The sequence below is a fragment of the Saimiri boliviensis genome, chromosome 11 (genome assembly GCF_048565385.1).
Source record: "Saimiri boliviensis isolate mSaiBol1 chromosome 11, mSaiBol1.pri, whole genome shotgun sequence".
NCBI classification, from domain to species: domain Eukaryota; kingdom Metazoa; phylum Chordata; class Mammalia; order Primates; family Cebidae; genus Saimiri; species Saimiri boliviensis.
In genome coordinates, this window is record NC_133459.1 from 55,194,848 (window position 1) to 55,207,950 (window position 13,103).

Genomic DNA, 13,103 nt, shown 5'->3' on the forward strand with positions numbered 1-13,103 from the left:
TTTGCTTGGCATATTATATACCTTACTTCCCCTCACTTAAAACACAAATATTTTTCATATGCATCACTGGCTTCTCCACCAGATTTAATTTAGATAGCCTTAAAAAGCTCTTATATATCCAAAATTTTGTTCATGTTTTTCTTGGTTCTGGAACAACACTATTCCCTTTCTTGGCAAATTTCAATTCATTATTTTAAGGCTCTGCTCCAATGACACCCCTTCTCTAGAAAGGTTTTCTTAATTTCTCACAGGAATCAAGGCCAAAATCAACATCTGATTTGTATCCCTGTAGCACATTGTTAATACCAGTACATCAATATCTTGGCGCATTGGAGGCACTGATCTTTGTTCCCATTAAACTTGGGTTCCTGTGGGTGGGGATGATGTCATACAGATCCCCCAGCACCAAGCACATGGCCTACCTCACAGGAGAGAAACTGTGATTATTAACTGAAAGGATTCTTCAAGCATTTATGACATGCAAGTAATACCAGCTCTACAAAGAGGAATAAGAACTGATCTGGGATTTCCAGAGCTCACAGCCTAGGACTGGCTTCAAGGCTAATTTTGTGATGTCTGGGCACCTCTGTCCTGGAATTTTCCAGGAAAGTTCCAATTTTATATATATTTATTCTCTGCACTCTTAAATCCAACTCCAACAGAAAGTCTAATATTATATATGACAATCATATTTGCCCTTTACACTGAAAATAGCACAAAATCTTATGTAATCCAACTGCCTTGATTTTTGATTTACGTAAGACAGTAGTTGACGACACATGCCATTCATGCTAAAATTTAAGAAGTGGCCTAGAATTTTGCATGTACCCCTGGGAGACTTCCTGTGCTCTCCTCCATCAGCTGGAGGGGAGGAAAGCTTCCTTATTGCTACACCCATAGGGGGTTACAGCTTCAGAAACCCAGGCCCAAAGTTCCTCTCTTCTTTGGCTTTAATTACAGGTCATGTTGTCAAAAACTAGTTGTTATCAAATTAGGAAGACGATATAGTGAATATTAATTATCACTTACTAATTGGGCTCCTAGCTTTTACTAGGCACTGTGCTAAGCAGTTAACACACTTATCTCATTTAACTCTCTCAATAGCTCCATTTCAGAAGGATGGTAGATAATTATCCTCCATCTGAAGGATGGTAGATAATCCATCCTTCTTTCCTTTCTCTCATCCACCCTTCTTCCCATACATCTTTCTTCCCATCTGTCTTTTCTTCTTCTTCATCCCTTCATCAATAACTATTTATTTACTATATTCCAGGCATTGTTCTAGGAGGTGGGGATAGAGTTGAGAACAAGAACAGATACAGTCCTACCTTCAGACATTTTTATTCTAATAACAAGAGATTGATGGTAAACAAGTAAATAAACAAACAAGATCTTTACAGAGATCTATTCGTTCTATGAAGGAAATGAGGTACTATGACAAGTGTGAACTCTTGCTGCTGAGGCAGTACATTTTATATAGAGAGGATAGAGAAAGCTGACCTTGGAAAGTTTTATTTGAACTTAGATCTCAATGCAGCTACGAAAGCTTAAAGTCACGAGTTTTTGAGGAAGAGGGGATGGCAAGAACAAAGGCCCTTTACAAAGTCTGTTTAAGGAACAGCAAGAAATCTAGTGTGTTGACTATGGGCAGAGAGCTAGGGGAAGACAGGTAGGAGATAAGTCAGACACGTAGCAGGGACCAGCAACGCAGGGCCATGAAGACCACAAGGCACGTAGTTTGGATTCTGTTCTAAGTACAAAAAGAAACCATACAAGGTTGTAAGGAGGCAATCCATCCATCCACCCTTCCATCCACTTAATCAATTGTTCAATAAATTTTTTTTGAGGACTCACTCAATCTGGTCTTCTTATTCTAGGTGCTAGGGATATGGTAGCAAAACAGACAGTCCTTATCTTTTTTTTTCCTTTTCTTTCTTTCTTTTTTTTTTGAGACAGGGTCTTGCTCTGTTGCCCAGGCTGGAGTGAAGTGGTGTAATTTCAGCTCACTACAACCTCTGCCACCAAGGTTCAAGCTTCTCCTGTCTCAGCCTCCCAAGTAGCTGGGATTATAGGCACAGGCCGCCATGCCCCGCTAATTTTGTATTTTTAATAGAGATGGGGTTTCACCTAGCTGGCCAGGCAGGTCTTGAATTCCTGACCTCAAGTGATCTTTCTACCTTGACCTCCCAAAATGTTGGGAATACAGGCATGAGCCACCATGCCCAGCCAGTCCTTATCCTTTTTATAACTTACGTAATACTGAGGTGAACCAAGAGCTTGGTGGCAAAACCAAGAGCTTGCTGATAGATTCAATGTGAAGAATGAGGGAGGAGAAGGGAAATAGAGCATGGCTTCTAAGTTTTGGTCTGAGAAATCATGAGGATAATTGTGTTGTTTACCAAGACAGACAATTGGCGACAGATTTGAGTTATAAGAGAACACTCAGGCTCTAAGAAGTTACATTACATAGATTGCCTGAATTCATGCAGTTTGTAAAAGCAGAGGTAGGATTCAAATCCAGGTTTTCCAAAAAACTATCTCACAATGTACCTCCAGAAGATTAAGCACTTTACCCAAACCCAAGATTTCAATTTAGCAGATGGGCCTAGAATGTAGAATATCACGCTGAGAGTTTCGAGCAGCGTTGCCCAGGTCACATACATAACCACTGTGAGTCAACAGGTTTTAAAGTAGGAAAACATGACAACCCCTCCCTAGTCCCTTTCCCATGGGGATCACATTTGTTACCTGGGGCCTGGCTGGCAAGCTCACACTCATAGATAGGCTGGTAGGTGCTGCTTGCTGGGCTCCTCTCAGGATGTGGGTTTTCCCAGCCCTTCCTGATATCTTGAGAAATTAGGAAACAGGGATCTTCAGAGATGGTAAGTAATTTTTTGGGGGTCACCAAGTGCTTCTGGTAAGGAAGAGTCTGGGCTCCTTTTGTTTCCAGCTTTTTTCTGGGTTCCTCTGGAGTAAGCCCCATGCCTTTTTGTCCTTCCAGATGGAAGGACTTATTTCCACAGTTGGCAAGGAGAAGGGCTGATGACATTTCACTTTTCTGAGCTGAAACCTTCTCCCAGTTCCAGAGTTTGTTTCTGAAGCTACTGGCCACCATCACTTTTTCCTTAGTGGTTAACTCAACATTTGATTGAGTCACATTGAACAGCAGAGAAGCTTTCTGTGAACTCACTGCAGAACATACAGTGGACTTTACTAGAGGCCCTAGGGAGTTAGAACATTTTGAAATTTCACTCTTCTGAGTCAGCTTTGTTTTCTGAGGTTGAAGAGGCTGGGACTCACTACTGGAACGATATGGTGGAAGATTCTTGTGGTCGGATGAGAGGGGTTTTCCACTGGTCAAAATTTGAGATGACTGTGTGCCTCCAATGTCACCCTTTGGAGAAACACCTGCCGGGAATTGAACAGGTCCTGGAAGAGGTGGAGCATCAAGATTTTGAAATTTGGCTCGCAGTTCCTTGAAGTTTATTACCCCTTCCTAAAGCAAAAAAAAAAAAAAAAAAAAAAAAAAAAAAAACCCACAAAAAAACAAAAAACAAAAACAACAAAACAAAACAAAACAAAAACAAAAATGGAAAGAAAACAAACAAAAAACAAGTGTCTTATTATTCCAAGAAAAAAGCCAGTGTGATTAGCTGATCTTACCGTATGTGAGATCTCACTGATCTCACTGTGTTAAAGTGCTCTAGCTATTGGTATAATGCAACTGCTTACCTAATGGGCAATGTTAGCCAGCAATGCTGTTGTCTATATGAGATAGAATGAAAACACTGTTTCTTCCTTAAACACTTCAGGGATGTTTAATTTTCTCATAGCATATGAAGAACTCCTATAGATAGTACTAAAAACAGCAAACTTTGATACAAACTTTTGAGGGCTCTCCACTGCCTATAAAAATAAATTCCAAACTGCTTTATACAGAATTCAAGATTCTTCACAATGTTGTCCCAACAAGCTCAAAAGTGGGTGGAATTATGATCTCCAACCACACGACTACCCTTAAACCAAAAAGCACTATTTGTGATTTTCTTAGACCCTCCTACTCTCTATCACCTGGAGTTTGCTTTGCATCCTTCCTTCACCAAATGCATCCCCCTCAGCTTGTCATCACCTTTCTTGCAATTCACTGCCTACTTCTCCATCAATATTTTACCTAGGGAATGTAATTCAATATGCAAAAAATATATATATATATATTTCCATTAAAAATTGGGCAAAGGACACAAACAGAAAACCAAATACTGCATGTTCTCACAAGTATGAGCTAACCATTGAGTACACATGGACATAAAGATGGAAACAAAAGGCACTGGAGACTATCAGGGGGTCAAGGAACGAGGTGGGTGTAAAAGTTGAAAAACTACCTATCAGATCCTATGCTTACTACCTAGGTGATGGAATCATTCATACACCAAACCTCAGTGACACACAATTCACCCGTGTACAAGCATGTGCATGTACTTTCTGAACCTAAAATGAAAACCAAAAAAAAAAAAAAAAGCTTTCACCTGTGGATGACAGACATATCTAACTTGTTTCCTGTCTCCTTGGTACTTCCATAGCTTTTTCTATCTTGCCTGTTGAACTTAACATTATGGAGTGGAGAAAAGAACAAACTTTGGAGTTAGACAGACCTACGTTCATATTAAGACTCCACTCTTTCTCCTCTAGGAAAATATGGTGATCTTCCCTCCAAGTGCCTCATAAAAATAAATCATCAAACAGTAGAAGGATTAGGGCCATTATATGTGAAATGTCCATTACAGTGCCTGACACATAGTAGGTCCATGCTAAATAAAAAGTTCTTTATCAGAGGCCACATAACCCTCTTGCATTTTTAACTCTCCTTGGGAAATGATCATGCTCTTCCCTCTAAATTCAGCTCCAATTTGCTACATGAAAATTGTGGTAGCAATGGGAGCCCAGTCTTTAGGGCAGAGGAAGGAGCGTGATGGGTTTATACAGTGAGCTGACTGGTGGTCGGGACAGGTAGCTGTAGGCTTAACTCCTGCTCCATGTTCTTCCTGCTGCTCTTTCTTCCTCCCACCTAGACTGCATTAGATTTTTTTTTTTTTTTTTTTTTTTTTAGATAGAGTCTTGCTCTGTCGCCAGGCTGGAGCACAGTGGCGCAGTCTCGGCTCACTGCAACCCCCGCCTCCCAGGTTCAAGGGATTCTTCTGCTTCAGCCTCCCGAGTAGGCGGGACTACAGGTGCCTGCCAAACACCCAGCTAATTTTTGTATTTTTAGTAGAGACAGGGTTTCACCATGTTGGCCAGGATGGTCTTGATCTCTTGACTTCGTGATCTACCTGCCTCGGCCCCCCAAAGTGCTGGGATTCCAGGCGTGAGCCACCGCATCTGACCATCATTAGATTTTACAAATGTGTTTTGTCATCTTTTGCTTTCACAAGAGGTAGGATAATGTCTAGTGGAGCCATTGCAAAAAATAAGAGCCATGATCCTCTCCTGAATATCTTAAAGGTTTTTAATTTCATGTACACAGACCATCTCCATGGCAGTGACTTTTGATTTCACCATCAAAATGTTGGGCAACCTTTTCTCACTATATTTACAGTTGACTCACACCTGCCTTCTGAAGATTTTGGAAGGGAGGGAAATTGAACAAGAAGCATGAAGCAAGTGTCTGGGAGCTTATGTGCATGCACTCTCTCTCCTTTTTCATCTCTTTGTTCTCTCTCTCTCCCTCCCTCTCTTTCTCTTTCTTACACACACACACACACACACACACACACACACACACACACACATGCACCCAGAAGACAAGTTAATTCAACTGCACTTTCTCTCCCTTGATGTAGCAGAAGCCAGCACTGGGCATGAAATCAGGAGATCTGAGTGTGAGACTCTGTTAGCCATTCTTCATTTATGTGCTTTGGGCAATTCACTTCACTTCCTTGAGCCTTATTGTCCTCGCGATAAAGTGAAACATATTTCTGACAGCAGTTCAAGGTTATTGTAAGAATCAAATGAGATAACTGAATATACACATAAATATTTTGTACATCGTGGTAAAATACACATAAAACATGCCATCTTAACTATTTCTAAGTGTACAATTTGGCAGTGTTATGTAGATTCACATTGTTGTGCAGCCAATCTCCTGAACTCTTTTCATCTTGCAAAAATAAAACTCCATATCCATTAAACTATTCCATATTCTGCCTTCTCCTTCTACACTCTGTCTCTGAATTTGACTATTCTAGTACTGTATAAGAGGAATCATAAAGTATTTGTCTTTTTATAACTGTCTTATTTTCTTCATTTTTAAGGCTAAATAATATATCATAGTGTATATATAACACATCCAGTTTATTCATTCATCCATCAGTGGGTAGTTGGGTTGCTTCCATCTCTTAGCGATTATGAATGATGCTTCTGTAAGCATAAGTGTATAGATATTTCATTGGAACTCTATGTTCAATTCTTTTGAGTGTGTTCCCAGAAGTGGAATTGCTGGATTATATGTTAATTCTATTTTTAATTTTTGAGGAATCTCCCTTCTGTTTTCCATAGCAACTGCACTATTTTACATTCTCACCAACAGTGTACAGGTATTCCAATTTCTCCACATCTTCACCAACACTTGTTTTTACAATAGCCATCCTAATGGGTGTGAGTTTGTCAGTGGTTAATATTTTTAAAGTAATACAATGATTATTTTCAGTTCTTCACTATCTGAAGCCACATGGACTACTACTGAACAATGTTATTGCTTAGTAGATTTTAGTCTCTATAGGATTAATTAAGCAAAGCCCTATGAGATAGAATTATGGATTTGATAACCTCCAAACCAAGATTCTATGCAAAGATCACTGGTTTGGGGGGAGCAAACCTGATTATGCCTGGCTCTTTACTCTTTCAACACATGTTCATTAAGTATCTACATTCAGACCTAACATTGTTTTACACAGTCAAGGGCTCTGTTGTAATGTCAAGGAGAGGCAGGAGATAAGCAAGTACACAAGAAAATTTTAGAGACAAAGTGCTATGTGGAGAATTAAATGGATTATTCAATAGTGACTCAGTGCCTACCACTGATTTTCCGAGCTACATAGAAAAGTAATTTCTTCTCTCTAGCTCAGTCTTACATCAAATTAGAGGTTGATCCGGGTGATCTCCGAAACCCCTTCTGACTCTAATATTTAGATTTTATTTTCCTTACAACCAATGGGAAATAGATGTGATGCATTTTGTTTTTTATTATTCATCAGCCATAGGTGGAAGCTCAGGTTTGAGGACATGAGGAAAACTGTATGAAGATGGTTTGGAAGGTGGCCATGGTTAAAACCTTCTGGTTAAAACCATTTCATGTTTCAGCTGCACCCCATTCAGTCCCCAGACCCCATTGATCTGGACTCTTAAGCAGCCCATGAACCCCTTTTATTCTTTCTCACTTACTGCTTGGAATGAGTTCTTCATGGTCTCTGCTTCTACTCTTAGCCCCTCTAATCCACCATTTACTCAGCTGTTAGACAAACTTCTTTAAAAACAAATCTGATCATACAAGTGCTTTATGTGCTTTAAAACCTTCAATTTGGCATCCCCAAAGCTTTCAAATAAGCTCAAACTCTTGATTAGCATATAAGACTCACCCTAATCCGAACCCTCTTAATGCTCCAACATCACACTGGGGCTTCCCCCAGCACGCTTACTTCCATATTGCCTCACCAAGTTGCTGACATTCTTCCAAACCTGTTTTACCCTTTCACGTAGCTGTAATTTTGAAAGTGCTGCCTCCAATGCTCATCTTTCTAATTTCTTGAACTAGAAAATACCTCCTTGTTCAAACTTTAACTTGTGTCATCTCAAAATATTTATTGATTGCCTACTATGTGCTAGATACTAGGGTTATGAAGATGAATGAGGCAATCTGACCTTTCAGAACTCAGAAAATGAAGGAGACAGACACAAATTGGTTGTTTTAACATAATACAGGAACTTACTAAATATATAGCACAATGTCTGTGGAGGGAACGTAGAAAAGGGGCTTATGATGCAAACCTGGTTGCCAAGCAGGTTTGCTAGAGGGGATTTCCCAGCTTAAACAGTCAGCCAAGCAAAGAACAGAGGAAGGCAGTCTAGAGCATGAACACAGAAGGCACAGCCTGGGAAACAGCATGGCATATACGGGAAGCAGCAGCAATTCCACATAACTGAAGCCCCAGTGTGCAGTTACATGAGCCTGGAGGAGCAAGGAGAGGCGAAGTCTTAATGTCATTGGGCTTAATCTTCAGAGTCGGTGAGGCACTACTGATGAGTTTCCTGGTGAGCAGCTAAAGGCAGTTTCTAACTGATTCTTCTTTCATGACCACTCTATGTAAAGCAGCATCTCCCCACTCTCTACCTACCTTACTCTAGGTATAGACTGGCTCATCCAACCCTTTCTAGTGAGCCTTCCCCTAGCACAGAGCCTGGAAAGCTTGGAACCACCACTCCCTGGCACTCTTTCAGCTGGAATTCTGCCCGACAGAGGTGTCCATGGCTTGAGAAATGAGCCCCTGAGGGTATGGCCACTCAGGGGAGAGCATATGCTTTGGGGAACATCTATTGGCAGAGATTCCTGTGCTGTGTAATGGGTAGGAGCATTGGTGGGTTCACACAGGAACCGGCCCATTCCCTTAGCTATAGCATCTAAGCTTCTTCTCAGTTCTGGGAATTCCTAAAATTCTTAAAAGGATTTGCTTTTTATAAATCCTTTTTCATTCATATTTACAATAACAGATTTGGTTGTCTTCAACACCAGCAACAAAAACACTGGTCAGTACAGCCTGGTTTGTTTTTCTTTACAGCACTATCAAAACCCAGCATAGGGTCTGTCTCCCTCCATCAGAATGTAAGTTCTTGAAGATAGGGACTTTGTTTGTAGTTCAGTATTTGCCCACTGCTATTGTGCCAGTGCTTCAATAAAAATGTGGTGAAGGAATGAATCCTTGATTCACAAGTCTTTTAGAACATCCTTGAAACAGGGCCAGTATCCTATTTATCTTGGTATCCCCAGCAGTGACAGAAGTGACCCACAAAATCTTTGATGAACGAGTTAATCAGTGAATAGATATTTAGAAAAGTTAGCTGGTTCACGTAATACATGAACTGTAACTCAGCAGAATCTTAATTTTTTTCCTGCATCATCTTTGTGAAAGTAGTTTAGAATGCCCAAGGAAATAAATGATCTAATTGCTATCGTGTCAAAAGACAGCCCTAAAAATAGCCCTGGAAAATAGCTTGGTACTTCTGATTTGTACTGGGCAAGCTTCAAATACCTCATCTGGAAAGTACAGGCCAAAACAATCCCAGAGATATTGTGGGAACAACCTAAGATAAAAGACAGTGGTGTCCTCTAAACAGAAAGGGTATATCTCTTTGATATGAAAATTAACCAAGGAGGTAGCATTCAAGAAAAACAAAGACATTACTATTTCAGAAGAATGAAGAGACCAGAGTAAAATAGTTGGAAGTCTGAATCTCAGCTATTTAAGTGTGGCAGTTATATTTAGATGAACGTATTTAGTCATTAGGGAAAAAGACTCCATCAAACAGATACCTTTTATTCAGTGTTTATGTTACAGAAATCTAAGGAATAATAATATAATAACAAAAATGGGCAGACACATGATATTACCATATACCAGACACTGTTCTAAGCACTTCATATACATTAACTCATTTAAACCCATGTATTCTCAGGATACAGACAAGGATAGTGAGGCATCTAGGGCTTATGTGACCCGTCCAAGGTCATATAGCAAGGAAGGGTCAAAGCTAGGAATCAAACTCATGCAACTTGGCTTTGGGGCCCATATGCTCTATTCTGAACTCCTCCAACCCAAGAATTTGCTTGGTGGGTCTAGAAACTTTTTTGGCTATAATTTTCTAGACACAAGCTAATACCTGATCATGTGAGCATAGATGCTGTAATCTCTTTGTGGGAAGATTATTTTCCACTTTGCTAGTTTCATAAAATTGATAACTATATTTTTTTCCATTCTCATCATCCTTATTAACAACCCTTATGTATTATATCTTAATTAATTTCCACAATAACTGCACCAATTAGGCATTGTTACTGACCCCTTTTTATAGGTAGGGTAGCAGAGGTTAAGTAACTTTTCCCAGGTTACGTAGTTAGAGAATGATACAGGAATTTGAATCCAAGTCTGTATAACTCCAGGACTGTTTTTCTTTATTCTGCTAATATCCCTTTCTTATAAATTGAGCTCTAATTTAAAATTTTTCCTTTAATTCATGAAAATATCATAATCAATTTTGTATATGTTACATTCACTTTAGAGATTTTGTAAATAATTGTAGCTCTAATCACACCATTGAAACAAATCAAAATCCCAAGAAGCCAATTTGCATTGGCTTTTAAGACACTTTTTCAGATGTTTTGATATTTACACTGACGTGAACAAAACACTTAGTTAATATAATTGGCACAGCTTTTAAAATGTTAATAAATAACATGGCCATTGTGACCATGTATCTTGGATTTTTCAAGGTAGTTTTCATTTAATGTAATTTAAAAGATGATGGGAAAATGCAGAACCAAATAACAAAACTCAGTGTTATTCCCTTTCAAAGTAAATTTGCAAGGGATAATAAATTGTGTCAAATCACGTCTTGATCTCTGCTTTATAAAGCATGGCACAGACAGCTGTTTCGTCCTTTCCTGAGTTTACCCTGCTGCAGCACGCTGCTAGGTAACCCTCTCTATGTCACAGCTCTCTGCCTTATATCTTCAATGGCATTCATTGTAGATATAAGCTGCCTTGGACAAGGACTGCAGGTGCTCAATAAGTTAGTAATGACTTGGTAAGTGAATGTGGTCATGAAAATATACATAAGTTCCAAAAGGAGATGATACCATTTTATGCACATTTTTAACTGGAAAGTAAAGGTTAACTCATTTCTGAATGCCCACACACTGCTAACTATTGCCTTCCACAGGGAGAAGCAGTGGCAATGTCAATGGCAATGGTTAATCACAAGTCTGAACCTTCCTCTGTGGTGAGTACATCCGAGAGCCTTAAGGAATATGCAGACTCAAGATCCAAGGCAAAGAGAAGGGAGCAAAAGCCAAGAAATTATGAGCCCAGGAAGAGAGGCAGTAGTAGCTGTCAAATCCTATCTAAGATGGAAAGAAGTAGAAGTTGATTAAGTATAGCATCTGAGTCACCCTTCATGAATAAAAGAGCTTCAATTCAACCTTCACTACTATAAAAGCTATAATAATGGTGAAACCGTCTGGATTCTTGGTACCAATGATTAATTCCTGTGAAGGGGTAGGAACAACAGAGCACAGAAGTGCTTGAAATCTTCCCATCTGCCCTCTGAACTCACACTGTAGTTGTTAGTTGACATTAAAGCTTAAGGTTAGAAAGGTTAAAAGCGTCCTATGTAAAGACAAAAGAACCAATCGTTGCACCCCCATTATCTGTCAAGTCAAATAAGTACTTTTAATCTCTAGGTTGGGTATGAGCAAGAATCCCAGCTCCATTAAATATGTGACCTTGAACAAGCTACTACTAAATCTCTCTGCATCTGTAAAATGGGGCCAATACTACTCACCACGTGGGGCATAAGGTATCAGTTAAGTATTACAAACTTCCTAAGTGCCCAGCCCCTGGCCAGTGCTCTCGGTGAGGCTGCTCCTCCTCTAGTTGCAACCACATATGCCATCTGCTCTCCCTCAGCCATGACGCTGCCCACTGCAGACTGCAAAGGCAGCTCAGAGTCTTGATGGTCCTCATACATCATATGCTTTCCTCACCTCAATAACCTGTGCGTTACCACTATGCTGCCTTAGCCCCAGCCCAAGTGGGAGGCAATAGTTAGCCAATGACTTGTCTTCCCCTAAAACATGAGGCCAGTGAGCCTTACATCCCCATTTACCTTGGTCACCATGAGAAAGCCAACCTGGTCTGAAACACAGGGCTTATTCCCCACAGACCTCTGCAGTATTACCAATTGCATCCCATTTCTCACCCTTCCCCAACCTCCCTAACCTTCAGTCTGAAAACTTCCTCATGTCCTCAGTCTCTTCTATGAACTTGTCCTCTACCTTTTTGCTCTAACTCAAACTCATCTCTTTCCTGAGGACATGGCTTCTCTCCCAAGCATGGCTTTCCCCTTCCACACTCCTCTCTTCCTGGGTCAGAAAGTGGAGTAAAGTGTTTTCTTAGCTTGTCACTGCTGCTTTCAAATTATTTTTTCTTCCTCAGTATCACCAATGCGTGCAAAGGGCATATCGAACTAAACCTCCTGCTTCCCACTGATGTCTTCCACAACATTCCTGGTCACTCCCTTTTATTTATTAATGATGTTAGCACCTGGCTTACTCCTCTTTATTACTACTCTCATTGCAATAAACAAATTCCAAATCCATGCAGATAACCCTTCCAACACTTTGGCCTCGTATCTGATGCTCATCTTTCACCCTATTTCAGCCATTAATTTCCATAGATACACCTTAGACCCTGCTCTGAGTAATAAATGAACCATCTCCAACATATCAATTTCAAGTACCCTACTCCTGGACACCCATCCCATCTTACCCACTTGCCTTTTCTGGTGCCCCAACTCCAGCAATGCTTTTCCTTCATGGACCTTAACACTGCATCTCTACTATCCCCTCCCATCTTCATTTCCCTCTGTATCCAGATTGGACTCCATAGACTATCTTGAGAATCACTCTCTGGAATACATTTTAACTCTTGCCTCTCTCCCACGCCATAGTTACTTGAACATGGATAAGGTATGAAATATGCCTAGAACTCTATCCTTGGTTAATCACTCTTCCTACCCTTTATCTATACCTGAAGCAGAATGAAACCCAGGGTGGCTCCTGTCTACTTTGCCATTTGTAGGGGCTGGAATTGTCTACCAGAGTGGGAGCATGCAGAAACTTGAAGTCCAAGTTAAAGAGTTAGAATTTTATTCCATAGGCAATGGGGAGCCTCTGAAAGTTGTGAGCAGGAGAATGACACAGTGGGCCACTTCCTTCAGGTTTCATGCAAGGCACTGATTTCCCAATCCTTCTGGCTTCTTTCCCATCTGGGGCAAGT

The 13,103-nt window shown here is 40.3% G+C and overlaps 1 protein-coding gene across 9 annotated transcripts in view; it reads right to left on the bottom strand.

Moving 5' to 3' along the window:
* FYB2 (FYN binding protein 2) overlaps nt 1-13,103 on the bottom strand; it is a 109,280-nt gene that overhangs the window by 77,561 nt on the left and 18,616 nt on the right. For all 9 annotated transcript variants that reach the window (XR_012512420.1, XR_012512421.1, XR_012512422.1 and 6 more), the window contains exon 2: nt 2,749-3,496. Coding sequence is in view for 6 of the 9 variants with exons in the window: in XM_074380878.1 (XP_074236979.1) it covers nt 2,749-3,496 (748 nt within the window). In the remaining 3 variants the exon portion in view is untranslated. The remainder of the gene's footprint in view (nt 1-2,748; nt 3,497-13,103) is intronic.